This window comes from Glycine soja, chromosome 9, assembly GCF_004193775.1.
Source record: "Glycine soja cultivar W05 chromosome 9, ASM419377v2, whole genome shotgun sequence".
NCBI classification, from domain to species: domain Eukaryota; kingdom Viridiplantae; phylum Streptophyta; class Magnoliopsida; order Fabales; family Fabaceae; genus Glycine; species Glycine soja.
In genome coordinates, this window is record NC_041010.1 from 30,746,289 (window position 1) to 30,762,193 (window position 15,905).

Sequence of the window (15,905 nt, forward strand, 5' to 3'; positions counted from 1 at the left end):
ATTTTAAGAACTGACGTAAAATTTAGGGACCATGGACAGTTCTTTTCTTCTCTAAATACTCAAATTGAGTTTTTAAAATTATACCCGACAGCAAGTTGGTCGATAAAAAATTTTAAACAATTTTGTTCCTTATTTAAAATGAACACTAATTCAATCCCCATGTGTACTTTTAATTCTCTGTAATTTTGAACATTAATTTAATCCCACGTATCTTTGAATGTGTAGTTTATATATTTACTCATTTTTTAAAATACCTGGTTTGGAAATTAATGAGGACTTGCAAGTTACAACCCTGATATAATTCTGCGTGCACATGCTTTTTTTTTTTAATTTTTCAGCGAGAAATAGTAAAAGCAAGCTTCTTCACAGCTAGCAGCAGAATTATATTCTTGTCTAGATATAGAAAACCATTTATGACCAATAATAATAGTCCCTAACTTCAGATAAGAGTGATGACAATTTCTTTCCCCATAATCAGGTTTATACATAGTTACTAATCATTCTGTACCACAGTTTTATTAAACTTCCCAAAGTAAAATCAAAATGGGCACCAGTGATGAATTACATATATAATCATTTACAACATTGATCAGACAAAATCTAAAGCTTGATCCATCCACTTTCAGTATACACCGCAAATGAGGTTATTTCCAGCTCCAACACTAACTATTTGGAGACCAATAAATATCCGCCACAACCTGCAAATGAAAAATTCCTTGTGACAAAAAGGTTTTAGTTGGATCCTCCTCTTATCCAGCGACCAGATCCTGGTTTTCCCAAACTAGAATAGTAATCACCCACATTTGCCACAAATAGTGGATCTCTATCTTCTACTTTGCACTCTTTACTGCCACCATCTGTCATAATATCTAGCTCTGTCTTCTCCAACTCTCTTGTCAAATCGTCCATTGTCTTCTTCAAATTAGCTTTGCTCATTTGGCCTGCTTCCTCAGTAGAGAGACCAACCATTGTAATTTTCGGAAGAAAGGGTGCTGGTTTCATTTCTTCCTTATTTACACCTTTTCTAGATGAGCCTACTTTTTTGCGACACTGTTTCGGCCATAGGTGATGAAACCAATTACCAAATGGTAGACTTAGTCTTGGACTAGATTGTTTGATAGCTTCAGTATTACCATCCAAACTGCACTTAGAAGAGTCTATGCATTCAGCATTTTTCCTATCATCTTCCACTTTAGAGTTCTCAAGGGAGCTGCTTGACTCTGTAGCTCTCAGTAGAGAAGCTTCACTTCTGCAGGATTTCAAACACAATGTTAGAAAATACAAATCATTGAATTTCTATAAACAATACACACAACTCAAGACATCCAACTTTAAAAGTGCTCTGCAACTCAAGACATCCAGTTTCAGAAGAAGAAAGGATCTGCAACTTAGGATAATTGATTACCCAGCTTCTGGAAATAAAGAGAAGCTCCTGGAAATAAAGAGAAACTCTCTGTGTGATTCTATAATCGATTACCACACATGATAATTGATTATCCAGACAACATATAAGGAACAAAATTCTCAGACTGAAACGAATTAATCGATTACCCTTTTGATAATCAATTAGCCAGTTTCTAGAAATGCAGATCAAAGGAAATTTCAATGAATTAATCGATTACTTGATTTTATAATTGATTAGATCTGTTTTACCTGTTAAAATTTAGAAACACCACTATGTATTTTCTTTGAGAGACTCTTGATATGTTTAGTCTTGAAGTAAAACATTTTAAGAGTCTTCTAAAACAATAACACTACAATTAGTCTGAAGATTGAAGTTGATTAAAGAATCATTCATTCTACCATCATGATTGATCATCTTGCAAAGAAATATTGAAGATTAAAGATCTACACGTTTCAGGTGTATTCAATTATCTTTCATTCTTTTAGATTGTGGTTATTGGTTAGGGTTACCAAAGATGTTAGAGAATTGCTAGAGTTTCAATTATGAGTCATTTGATTTCTATTAGAGAATTGTGTAAGCATAATGTTTGTACTTGTGTTCTCTATATAGTGGAAGTTCTAAGAGGACTTAGAACAATTGGATGTAGGCTCGGATTGGACTGAACCAGTATAAACTCTTGTGTGATTCTCTTATTCTCTAAAACTCTGAGTCATGTATTCATCTTGGTAGTGAAATTAATCTCAAGGGCCATCATAATAGATTCTATTTTTAAACGTTTTAATCACTGAAGTTTCTATTTTTTAAAGATCTTTTGAAGAAACTTTGATTGATTTAAAGGGGTGTTTTTAATTTGTGTTAAGAACGAATTGGTAAAAATTTTGAAAGAACCTATTCAACCTCCCCTTCTAGATTCTAGCCTGATCCAACAGGTAGTGGGGGTCATTTGAGTAAAAATGCTCATTTTATGCCTCTCAGCTCAATTGAATATATTCAGACAAGGAGGCAGAGCTGCACTATGTTGCAAATGGGGTACTTCGATTGCATGGGTTTCCTTGCTCAATAGTTTCAGATAGGGTGCATCTTTATTAGTCAATTTGGGCAGTTCATGCTCTGGCTACTATAAGTGGAGTTATGTTCATCATATGATCCACAAACATAGGTATTTTGCAAGCTCTTGTGTGGGGTTGAATATTGTGTAGACTATTTCTGATTATAGGCTGATTACTTTCTGATTATAAGCTGATTCTGTTTTTGATATTCTTTCATTACTTCCTTAGAGGTTAGACATTATTACTGTAATTACTGCAATCCCTTACATTTAGGGATCCTTGTTTCCTGTTTTTCCCATGATCTCTTGTGCATTTAGTCAACCAATAAATATTGTCTAGGTTGGTTGGGTATCCCATGTAACACCCAAGCTCATTTGATGGCCAACGTCTGGCTGTTTCAGGTCATTCAGAGTGCCTTTCTAGATTTTAGCTTGAGGACAGGGTGACACTAGAAGGAGTGCATTCATTTGATGGCCAGTTCCTTGGTACATAGAAGAGAAAGTTAGAAAAAAAATGAGCTTGAGAGTTGTGCCATGTGAGGTTATACAATTCATATAGAGGAATATGGATTTTGCAATAGGTGATAAGGAGGCAAATGTAATAAGATGTACAAATGGCAGCAGGGAATTAGAGCAGGCAATTAACAATGGCGACAACAGACAGAAACATGAACGAGGGAGATAACAATAGTCGGAGACTCGAAGGGCATAACAGAATCATTTGGGCAGCTTAGGCCAGGGTTAGAAAGTAGAATATGTGATTGGCAGCTCTGATCATCTAACCTTTTCTAGCAATGTTCCTTTTCTCAAGTGTGGTTCCTGATTTAACAAATTTTTTCCTTGTAATAAGAGCTTGACTCTGAATTTGCTATCCATCTTCTTGTATTAATACTATTGTCGGGAAATGCAAACATGTTCAGTTTGAGTAGTTAAAGTGGGAGGAAATACGTAAATAAATACTCATTTGAAATGAGAAAATAAAGACATCAAAGTACTTTTAGAACTATAAGACTTCAACAAAGTGAGCTAAGACCAAGAGTGTATCAAATATAAGTGGATCTTAAAGCTTCAAAGATACAGACTAATTCCAGAGAAGAGAATGGGGACATGACTGATGACAGACTTTCCATTTTCACTCCCCTTTAATCCTGTCCATTCTGCATTTCTAAAGTTATAACTTACAAGAAAGGCTTCTTTCAAGCAGTGACAGAAGAGTCATGCTTTGTGGATGACACAAAAATCTATTTGGATGAGGAGCCTAACAAACCAATAATACAAGTTTAACAAAATCTGAATCAAATTTATACATTTTTACAGGTGCAATGATGAAGTGAATTCAAGTTATTGAGAGAAAAAAGAGAAACATCAAATGAAAACCAAGTGTCAATGCATAGCACAAACAACTGAATATATATTAACCTTAATAATGGATACACAGCTCCTAATTCCCTATTTAACCAATGTACAACAAACCCGGACACTAAACTATGCTTGATTGATTACATATCCAACCAAAGTTATCTGAATTAATAAATATTCTTATTTTTCTTTGGCAAGAATTGCTAATATTTTTTTTTAACCAGGAAACCACTGAACTAAGGACAGGGGTGAAAATGCCACAAGTTGAAATTTTCAGTTTCAAAGGCCTGAAAACAACATAAAATATACCTTCTCTCAAATGAGTCAACCATATATGGAAATATTGGTTGTATGCCTGTTGCTTTCCGCAACCACCTATTACCCAGAAATACTTTATCAACAGTATACTGAAACTGGAGCTCTGCAGCTTTTGATATAACACTTAGTGGTATACTAGGATGGCCCATTTCATCTAGCAATTCCTGAACCTATCAGGAAAAATCAACAATAAATTATCCAAATTTTTTCAGAGAAATAGGACTAGAGAATAGAGATTAATGTTATGTATACCTCTAATTCTGTAGTCCATCCCTTTTAACACAAATATAATCATGAAAACATACAGCACAACTTTTTTTATTTTCAGGAACAAGTTATATGAGGTATCTCAGGCCAAGCTTTTTATCAAATATACAAAGATCATATTGGGTGCCTTTAATTCTTGAGTTTGAGACCATCCTGAAATAGCATTTTGATGTTGACAAGCCTTCTATATTATATTTCAAGTATTTTAAATAAACTCCAAATTAGACATAAATGATTCATATCCAAAACTTCAACATGAGATTCTTTTGCACTACTACTAGAAAAAGAAAACTTTCTTTCCAAATCAATCTACCTCAGGAGGCTCCCCTAAACTATCACCCATTTCCTCAATCACTTCTGCAGCCAAGTTGTCATCAACCACATCCCGCCGCCGGTGCATGTGCCGAGTTTGGATTAAGGTATGGAAATGCTGATCAACAGCTTCTTCAAGAATATTATCAAGCATGTTTTTATCAAAAAAGTAGGGAGTATACCTGATTGAACAAAAAGCAATAATGTAAGCATAATATATTCAGTTCCATGCTTTGGAAGAAAACATTTTTACTACTACTGAGGATGAAAAACCAACCAAAAATATCCCAAAAGAAATTATATTAAAAGTTAAAACTGTCCATAAAATGGTAAAAGAAACAAGATTAGAGAGATTCTTGTTGAATTACTACTCTAAGGAAAAAGAGAGATATCCATCCATTGAAATCCAAAATAATTATTAGACTGATATCAAATTTCAAATCAACAAAATATAAAAATGTTCTGAGAAAAAATTATAATTCACATAAAACAAGGAAGATGAGAAACACACCATTTAATACCATCTGTAGTTGCTATAGCTATATCTAAGTTCTGGGCACTAAACACAGGCACCCCATCAACCTTTTTCTTCTCACCGTGCTCTGATATTGTCTTCAGCAGTTTATTCGCTGCCTTGACCTGGTGGGGATGTATTTATTATAAATACAGATGGCAGTCAAATAAAACTCGAAGATATGCAACAATGAAACACTAATAATACCTGCTTCTCATTTGGAACAAACTGGAACAAGTGAGGTTTTTCCTGCATGGGGTGTAATGCACAATTTATAAATAAATTAAGCAAGAGATATAAAAGTAAGACAGAATATTAGCATATCAAATTCCACAATTGGGGACATCCATCTGCATGCATTACTTTATCTAAACAACCAAATCATATATCAAAGCACACAGAACCTTCAATGAGCATACTTAAATCAGCACGACTACATTTAAATTAGCAATTGAAAATGTCAGTGGTACCTTGAAATGTTCATATGCTAGGTCAAGACGACAGGCACCCACCACACCACTTGGAATATTCAGCTTCTTGACATATGAAACTAATACCAATAAAAATGTCATTAATAGGTGAAAGAAAAAGAAATTATTGATCAGATATTAACAATAGCCAAATGAATGATGATAATAGAATAAATTCATGGACAAGCAGGGAGCTAACACAGATAAATTGGAATATGAATAAAAGTACAAAACATATACTTTTTTTTTTTTGCTTCGTAACAAAAAGTACAAAACATACTGTGCTCAAGTGAATATTTTAATCAGCGGGGAAATATTTATGTACATATCACAATCAGACTCAGTAGGCCAGTTAATTTGTATTGCAGGTGGCTATTTTTTTGGCATAATCCTTTTGGGATTCTTGGGGCATATACTCTGGGTTTATTTGTCCTTCCACTTTGGAACAGTTTTTGTTGGTTTGTTACAAGTATGGTAAAAATCAGGAAGATAAAATTTTATGGCAAGTATGTATTATATGAGACATTTTGATGCACTTGATTGGACCAAATGCTAACATCTTTGAACACTTGCTATTGTTTTTGGCTTTTATTTGGTGTGAAGCACATGACAGCTATAATTTTAGTTGCTGTTTTCTGGATAAGCTGAGATTGGGCAGCCTTGTTGCATTCTTGAGATTATTTTTTTCCTTATCCTTGTCATATCTAATTTTCTTGTAGAGGATATTTATATCTTAATCTCCCCTACCTTTAGGTTCCCGTTTCACTCTAGTGAAATGTCTTTTTCTATTTAAAATACTAATGAGCATTCAAAGGCCAGCAAAATTAGTTAACCTTAGTATGAGTTAAAGGACACAACGATATTTAGATGCCATCACAAATATACATTTCACCATGTCTTAAAGAAAAGACTACACAGGAATATTGATCAAATTCAAAGTAACCTTGAAGCAAATGATAAGACACAAATGGATTGGCAAAGCTAAAACTTAAAAGCATGTATAAGGACAAGAGAAAAGCGGAATATTTATGTAGCTAACCTGCATCTCCTAGATCAATAAAAAAGCGAAATACAGGGCCATTCCTCTCACTCTTGGTGATTGCTGCAAATACTTTTTTCAACCACTCAGGGGTTCTGCAGGTGATAGATAATAGGTGAAAATTCACATTTTTAGAAAAATAAGGCTGTTAACAGCTTAATCCATATGAGTAACAATTTCAATCAAGTATCTTTATCTTAGCTGTAAATTCCTTTCAATGTTCACCTATCTATAATCAGAATCCACCAAGCTTCTTCGAAGCCTGATCAAGATGTCCCATGTTTGGTACACTGGTAAGAGATTACCTCACAGGCATCTCACATAAACTCTTCACATCTCACTCGGATACTAAGATTACTAAGCAACCAAACTCAACCATTAAATATGGTTGTACATTTGGCTAAATAACTTAATTAAACTCTTATACAAGTTCTTCTCATATAAATACTAATTCACATAAGTTGAATGTTTTTTTTAGTTGATCCAAAGAGCTTATTGAATTAAGCTTATGCACATATCATAGTTTAATTTTCTCAAACACTTATAAAAATACTTATATCACAAGTTAAACTCAAATAAGCTGTAAATAAATTGTTTCAAATACATATAAAAATAGAAGCAAGTTTAGGAAAGCATATAGACTGTTTCGATATCAGAAAAAAGTTTTCTAATTTCATTTTTTGCTTTCACCTTTTAATTATAAAAATGCCACTTTTGTCACTTTATTTTCTGTTTTCAGGTGTTTTATTTTCCTCGTATAGAGTAATTATATTCATGCATTCACTATCTATTCCATCTCATTTTTAGACTTGTTGGTCATGGGTTCGAATCCGGAAACAGCCTCTTTGCATATGCAAGGGCAAGGCTGCGTACAATATCCTTCCCCCATACCTTCGCATAGCGAAGAGCCTCTGGGCAATGGAGTACGAAGTTTTTTTTTTCTTCTTTTTTCTCATCACACATCACTTATTCTCTCTATCTATTTTTCCGATTCCCACCGATCAAATCCATCACAAAATGGGGTGAACTTTTATATTTCAAAAGATGTCGTTGTTGTAACCAAAAATGAAAACAGAAAACGAAATAAAAATCCCTCTTTCAGGAAACAAAAATCTCTTACTTTTCATCTCAAACCAATTCAAAAGAAGCAACACAAAAAGAGATTAAAATTCTAATCCGTTAGAAGAGTGAGGAACCTTTTCGAAATGAAGGGAATGTCGAAGTGCGTCGAAACGGCCATGAGGCCCGTACCGGAGAGGTCGCACATGCTGAACACCTGCCCCACGAACGCAGGCCCGCCGCCGCCCTTCCCATTGGCGCCGAGCCGCGCTATGCGGACCGATTTCGCGGCAGGGCGAGCGGGCTCGGCAGTGGCAGAGTCAACGGCAGTGGAGGAGGAGAGCGGCGGCGCGAAGAAGAGAGGGAGGGAGAAGGAGGAGGGCGGGTGAGGGAGTGCTAGAGAGGGAGGGTTTGGGGGGTTGAAGAGAGAGGCGAAGTTGGAGGCGGTGGATTGGAGGAAGGTGGAGATGTGGTTGTGGCGGCGACGACGGTGAGGCTCGGATGGCAGAGCCATCCAGTGGGCATCGACGGATGAAGGTTTGGGGGTTTGAGGTGAGCGAGTGACGGAGGGAGAGTTGGGAGTTCCTGAGTTATTCAAAGGATGGAGACCTCACGCTAACACTTTTTTTTTTTTTTACTATCTTATTTATTTCATTTATTTTTGGTGTTTTGAACCGGTAACAATTTATTTATTTCATTCAACAAACAAAATAGTTATTTATAAAATTAATCTTATATTATTATTAATTTATTTACAAATTTTATTGTTTATCATTAATGTTATAAAAAATAAAAAATAAAAAAAATAATTAATGTTATATTAAAAAATTAAGATAATTGTTATTTTTTAACAAATTTTTCTCTTATACAACAATTATAATTATTATAACTATATGAAAATGATAATAAGATAGATAAAATAATTCTTATACTTTAAATCATCATATTTTGTTTCCTATAATTACAAAAAAAAAAATTAACTCGTTTAGTTCTTGTTGTAGAGTAAGGGAAAAGTCATTACAACTATAAGGGTCAGTAGGATAATTGAACCTTTTTTATTCTAGGTATATAGAAAAGCTTATATACAAACGACTTTGGAATGGATAAATAACCTATTTAATCCATATATTTTATATTAAGTGATAATTTAGTTTTTATATTTTTAAAAATAATCAATTTAGTTTGGAAAATATAAATATTAAGGTAATTTAATTCTATCGTTAAGATATGTTATTTCCATAAAAATATAAAACATTAAATGCATATGACATTAAAATGCATATGTGACTTGCGGTTGTTGATATGTGTGTAGGAAATATTATACGTCAGTGCATAATATTTTGGATTAAAATATTAATAAATTTTTTTATTACTATTGATTTTGAAATTTACTTAATTAACATTTATTTTGAGAAGAAGCTTTCTTTCATTTGGTTCTACTATGTTCTTATGTGACTAGAAAATGATTCCAACAAATATAACTACATGATATAATGTCCACGATAATTATGTAATAAAGGTGCATCGTGCTTAAATTGCAAATTACGTTCAAGAGAGTTTATTATATTAAAACTTGCAAACACCAGTTTTCTTTCAGCATTTCAATGTAATTTTTTTTTTCAAGTACTGCACTATTACACTATTTTAATGTTCAATACAAAGACACGGACACTTTTTGAACATGCCACTATTTTTTTTTATGTTATACAAATTTAATCATGTAATTTTAGCTATTTTTTTATCAATTTATATAAAATCTAATTCATAAAAAAATTGTTATGTTTCTAATTTTAAAATTTTTATGAATAAAAAATATTTCTCAAAATAACAGTATAAATAAGTTTCTTAATTTTTATAATTTAATTATTTTATAAATAAGATGCTAATAATAAATTATTGATGAAATATTAAGATGTAAGATTATTAGTGGAGTCCATTTAATTAATTTTTAGAGGTGTTGCGTTGGAAAGGTTGAGTGTTTATGTTGAGTTGCTTAAACCTTACATTGAAAAAGGCAAATACGAGTGATGGGGTAGGTTTTTTTTTTTTTTCTAGCAGTACACCTTCTCTCTCTTTATTTTTTTTTTCAAAATATACCTACATGAAAAAATAATTTCTAAACTAAACCTAGTGGGGAGAGAAGTCGGGATTGAGAAATCTAACTTCTCTTTGGTTTCGTTTTTTATTCTATTTTTTAAAAAAAATTATTAAAATTTTAAAGTTAAAAAGTTAGGGTTGGACAACCCGACTTCTCTTTGGTTTCATTTTTTTATAAAAAAAAATTAAATTAATTCACTTTTTTTAAATATTTTTTTTGCATTAAAAAATAATTAAAATTTTAATATTATTATTGTATTAAAATTTTTTTTTATATTATTTGATTTTATTGAAAAATAATAATATTTTTTGTTTAATAATTTATTTATACTAGAATAGGTAATATTTGTAGGTAGGTTGAGACAATTTGTTTTGTTATGGTCTTGTAGTCGGCAGCTTCCACTGATCTCCTTTATTCTTGCCGCATTAATTCATGTGGCCGTAAAAGTAAAATTAAAGGAGTTGTCGTAGACGCAATATGTTCTATAAAGTAAATAGTGGTTACATATAATTCATAGGATCAACATTGACAGATTGCAACCATTATGTGAGAACACGTGAGTGTTTAACTTGATATTCATCACAATCACAATTTTGGAATTGTAACATGACCCTAATCCTTCCAGGTGGTTTGGGTGTTTGAAGTAGGACTTAGGTCTTTGTTACAATAAATGTGTAGTTGTGTCTCTTGAATTCGTTAACAAAGTGCACTTGTTGACCACTATTCATTGCCTCAAAGACGACTTCGCGAGTCGGAGTTGATCAGAGTTTGTCGGCCTCTAATAGCAAAAAGTTTTGTGGAAATACGTCTCTTCAACCAATGATGACACCGACAAATACTTGTGCTTTTGAACATGGAATTGACCAACTCAGAGAAATTTTTAGTTATATGTTCCTAACGTTTCCCCTCATCAGCATTGTATCCCATATGTTACATTTTTTGGATAACTAATCAAGTCATTCAACTGCACTTGGCTTATTCACATGGATATCCCCATGATGCTGCCTATGCATCTTCTCCGTGTATGCGTATCCTATAAATATTCAATCAATTTAATGAAATTTGAATTAAAATATAGTTTAACAAAAAAAAAATATTAAAATTCTCAGCCGCATGCATGAGTGGTATCTTCAAATATTTGCAGTTCGGGTTACCACGAAGGAAATGTTATGCAACATGGCACTAGCAGATTGTGTCCTAAACCCATAAGTTACTTGGGTTGTTGTAGACACTTATCATCTAGGGGTGCCTATCTGAAATAAGATAAATGTTATTTTGCATGTCTTCTCAAATTCTTTAGGAAAAATCACACGCTGAAGTTGTCTCCCATTCTACAATGGCGTAGGCAATCGAGAAGATATGGTTAGTGTGTTGTAGCTATCAATAATGTTTCATTATACTTTCAGTAAATCATGTACCATCTACTTGTACCATCTACTTATACGATGAGTTTGTAATATGCAAACTCATTAATGCATAGCCCGAATGATCAAAACACACTTTTAAGCATTTTTTGCAAGTACCATTTCTCCATGTGGGACTAGTCATCGTCTTGGTCATTGAAGTATCAAATGTTGTGATAATGGGATCAAAACACACGTTTAAGCATTTTTTTGCCAAGTACCATTTCTCCATGTGGGACTGGTCATCGTCTTGGTCATTGAAATATCAAATGTTGTGATAATGGATCAACTATGTTTAGTTATCCATCTAATGTAATTTTCAAAATTATGTTAAAGTGGTCATGCCATGTTATGTTATGTTTGAGTGATCATGTTATGCAATTTATAAAATTTATGTCCAATATATTAAAAATATCTATCACAAATTTATTTCATAGCTTTCATGTCAAAGAATCCAAAAAAATATACATGGTGTAACAATTTCATTAAGAAGGACCTTAAATTAAGAGTAAAAAAAACATGTTTTTGACACTTAAAATAATGCGTAAATGACCATATTATGTAATTTATAAAACTTATCTCCAATACATTAAAAATACCCATGTAAAATTTATTTCATAGTTTTCGTGTCAAAAAATCCAAAAAAAAATGTATCATGTAATAGTTTCATCAAGAAGAACCTCAAATTAAGAGTAAAAGTAAAAAAAAAAAAACTTATATTTTCAACCCTTAAAAAAAAATGTTTAAGTGACCATGTTATGTAATTTATAAAATTTATGTCCACTTTAAAAATATTTGTGTCAAATTTATTTTATAGTTTTCACATCAAAGAACAAAAAAAATATATCGTATAACAATTTCATTAAGAAGGATATCAAATTAAGAGTAAAAAATCGGAAAAAAAAATGATGTTTTTGACCCTTAAAACAATGTTTAAGTGGTCATGTTAAGCAATTTATAAAATTTATCTCCAATACATTAAAAATATCCATGACAAATTTATTTCATAGTTTTCTCGTCAAAAAATCCAAAAAAAATATATCATGTAACAATTTCATCCAGAAGGACCTCAAATTAAGAGTAAAAAATATAAAAAAAAACTATGTTTTTAACCTTTAAAACAATGTTTAAGTGACCATGTTATGCAATTTATAAAATTTATCTCCAATATATTAAAAATATCCATGGCAAATTTATTTCATAGCTTTTCATGTTAAAGAATCCAAAAAAATATATCGTGTGACAGTTTCATCAAGAAGGACCTCAAATTAATAGTAAAAAAAAACTATGTTTTCAACCCTTACAACAATGTTTAAGTGATCATGTTATGCAATTTATAAAATTTATCTCCAATACATTAAAAATATTCGTATCAAATTTATTTCATAGATTTCTCGATTCAACTTGTTTTTTTATTACTACTCAACGCATTGACCTTTATCGCATCTTGAGGCCATGTGTTGGACAGACTCACATGCTATTTACCAGTGCATGTGACTAAACAGTGGACACTTGTTTGCAACCGACAAATTCTATAAATACCACTATCAGTTGAAGATATTCGTAGAACTTTCAAATATTTATCTCAACCCTTACCACAAGGTGTCACCTAACTGTATATGTTTCTGTTTACTACAACGACCAAATTTGCAACACTAATGAGGACACCACTTTCATTAGTAGCAATACAAAAACTTTTATGGTCAACAAGACCATAATCCTAACACAATTACTTGAACTTGTTCACCAAAAAATAAACATTGAACCACACCAACATATCCAACATCTCCACTTTTGATGCCCCATACTTGAGCCAAGACAACCATATATGTACATATGTTTTATTCTGGGAGATAATCCTGATGTTCAACAAATGTTCAACATTTTTTGCAACAACCTAACACTACCATTTGTGGAGTTATTTTCCATAATTTGTGACAACAATAACCCACCAAACAACCAACATAACTCAACTTCCAGTGTTGAGGACCTATTAGATGAATACAAGAGTTGTTGGGTCAAAAACCATGGTAGTGATAATGGTTCCTCTTTCGGGCCGAAAGGATGTAACATGTCTCCTTCCCACAGACCAATATTTAAACAAAGTTGGTAATCTAGGGATGATATGTGTGCTAGTTCTTTCTGCTTTGAGGTTTTCCCGTGGTGTCCTATGTCAGTGTTCAGTGCTTTAACATTATGTCATTGTGAGTTTGCATTGCCTACTTCATTCCATAGTTGTTGTTTGTAGTACTTACTTTAGGTAATGAAATAAATTATTTGTTTCAGTTTATGTTAACAATTTGGTCCAAAAAACTCATTAAAATGCAGACACTTGGTTTTTATAAGTCTATGCGAATTAAGGTCTCTATTATTTACAAAAAACTGACATTGAATTCACAACTCACAATTTAAATTTAAGCCCGAAAGTAATAATGGACATCTGGTGCACCAGGTAATAGGATAAAATCACAGTCAAAATTAACAACAATTTACAATTTATCCTCATCTCTGAAAAAATAATAGATGCTTTACCAACAAAATTGACAATATTTAAGTATGACAATAACAATGGATGTCTGGTGCACTAGGTAGTAGGGTAAAATCACAGTCGAAATTGACAACACCTTGTAATTTACTCATGTGTTTGAAAAATAATAGATGTTTCACCAACAAAATTGACATTGAATTGACAACTCACAATTTAAATTCAAGTTTGAAAGTAATAATGGACATCTGGTGCACCGGATATCAGGGTAAAATCATAGTCGAAAAATTGACATTACTATACATTATATCGATAAAGGTAAAATTAGAACAATGACATGTATCAATACACATCAACAGGGCAAATATTCAAAAAATTGTAAATAACATCAAACACTTTCAATACAACCACACATTTCCACAAAACATACTTTCACAAATCAAATTCAATCTCAATACTATGACATTCTTGGGAGAAACAATCACTCAGACCATTTCTAACTCGAGATTAACATTTATTTTTCCAAATGGATCAATCATTTACAACCAAACTCGTGCTTATTTTCAATGTCATACTCCAATAATAATGTGAGTTCCTAATGAGTATTCTTTAGAGACAATCAAGAGTAGAATGCACAATACCCTTCGGCTAACCAATGACTAATTTGTGGATGAAATCTACTACCGACAACCATCCATAGATGCAAGTGAGCAATCTTTTTTTTCATTCCCTGCAATTGAAAAATGATGATGATGTTTGCATAATGTTAATGTGCAATGAGCAATACTCATGTGTTGACCCTAAAGAATTATTATGTACCATCAACAAAACACCCGATGATATACTCAACCTACTTCGATCCACCATCACTCCTTTACTGGAACAAACCTTGAAATTTCTCTGGGATGTAGCATCGAAACACTCAAGGATGTCATCAAATAAGGTGCGCAAATAAGGGTTCCCCTTATGAAATTCACGAATCACAACTGGTCAGACAATTGTTCTTTCGACAGTCAGGCCATACAAAATATTTTAAAAAATTAATTGAATATCAAGTAATAGAGTTGAAAAATAATGAAATCGTGTTAAAAGTGTTAGTAAAATCCAACTACTGAAAACGTTTTTGTCCCATAAAATTTTTAGTTATTTTTAACAAACCAGTAATCCAACTATTGGAAGAAGACATGTTCGCTGCACAACACCTTTCAAACTATGATTGGTTTCATCATTTTCATGTTTTAATTGTTATTGTTAGTACATTCCGTTATTTTTATTTTATTATGTTCGGTTTATTATGTTTGTATATCTAATTGTTAGTATTCTCTATTACTTGAGTATTTTAATTTCTTCATATAATATACCTAAGATGTGATAACTATATATTTATTGAGTTTTTAATCAATCTATTTTTTTTAATCACTTTGTCTTTTTTATTTATTTATTCTAAGATTGTTAATAAATTATAAAACAAAAAATATTCTCATTATTTAAAAAATAAAATAATAATATTAACAAAAATAAATTATTTTTATATAAAATATTTAAAAAAATAAAAATTTAATACAAAAATAAATAAATAAAAAAAAAACAAAACCAAAGAGAAGTTGAGTTCTCCAAACCCGACTGACTTCTTAACTTTGAAATTTTAATGATTTTTTTTAAATTAAAAAAAAGAAAACGAAATCAAAAGAGAAGTCGGGTTTTCCAACCCTGATTTCTTTTCACACTTCAAAACAGGTGTAGTTTAGAAATTATTTTTCATGTAGCCGTGCTTTGGAAAAAATGAGGAGAGTGAAGGTGTAGTGTAAAAAAAAACACATGATGTGTACATGTAAAACTCAAGAACTTAGAGAGATCCTGGGTTGGGGATGGCCTAAGACTCTCATGTCATGCTCTAGTATACATATCAGCAACAATACAACACCAACCAGGATAGCAGCCTAGCCAAATCAAAGTCTCTTTAATGCAGAAAAGTCACCCAATGTCGTTTTAAAGTTGTGCATTCTTGGAAAATTTCAGGTCATAAAACCCACGTTTAATTCAGCATTAATACCGGATTGGAAGAATTTCAAGTTTTCAATTCTTCGGCTTCTTGATTGCAGGATGTCTGAGTTGTTTGATTGCGGGC

General features: G+C 32.1%; 1 protein-coding gene across 1 annotated transcript; it reads right to left on the bottom strand.

Moving 5' to 3' along the window:
- Positions 1 to 427: 427 nt before the first annotated feature.
- LOC114368015 lies at positions 428 to 8,423 on the bottom strand. The gene is made up of 8 exons (XM_028325341.1): positions 7,929 to 8,423; positions 6,733 to 6,827; positions 5,694 to 5,773; positions 5,431 to 5,472; positions 5,221 to 5,348; positions 4,711 to 4,891; positions 4,122 to 4,300; positions 428 to 1,249 (listed from the first exon to the last, which is right to left on the bottom strand). Exons 1-8 carry the CDS (start codon positions 8,303 to 8,305, stop codon positions 733 to 735), a joined length of 1,599 nt encoding a protein of 532 aa, XP_028181142.1. The 5' UTR covers positions 8,306 to 8,423; the 3' UTR covers positions 428 to 732.
- Between the last annotated feature and the right edge of the window lie 7,482 nt (positions 8,424 to 15,905).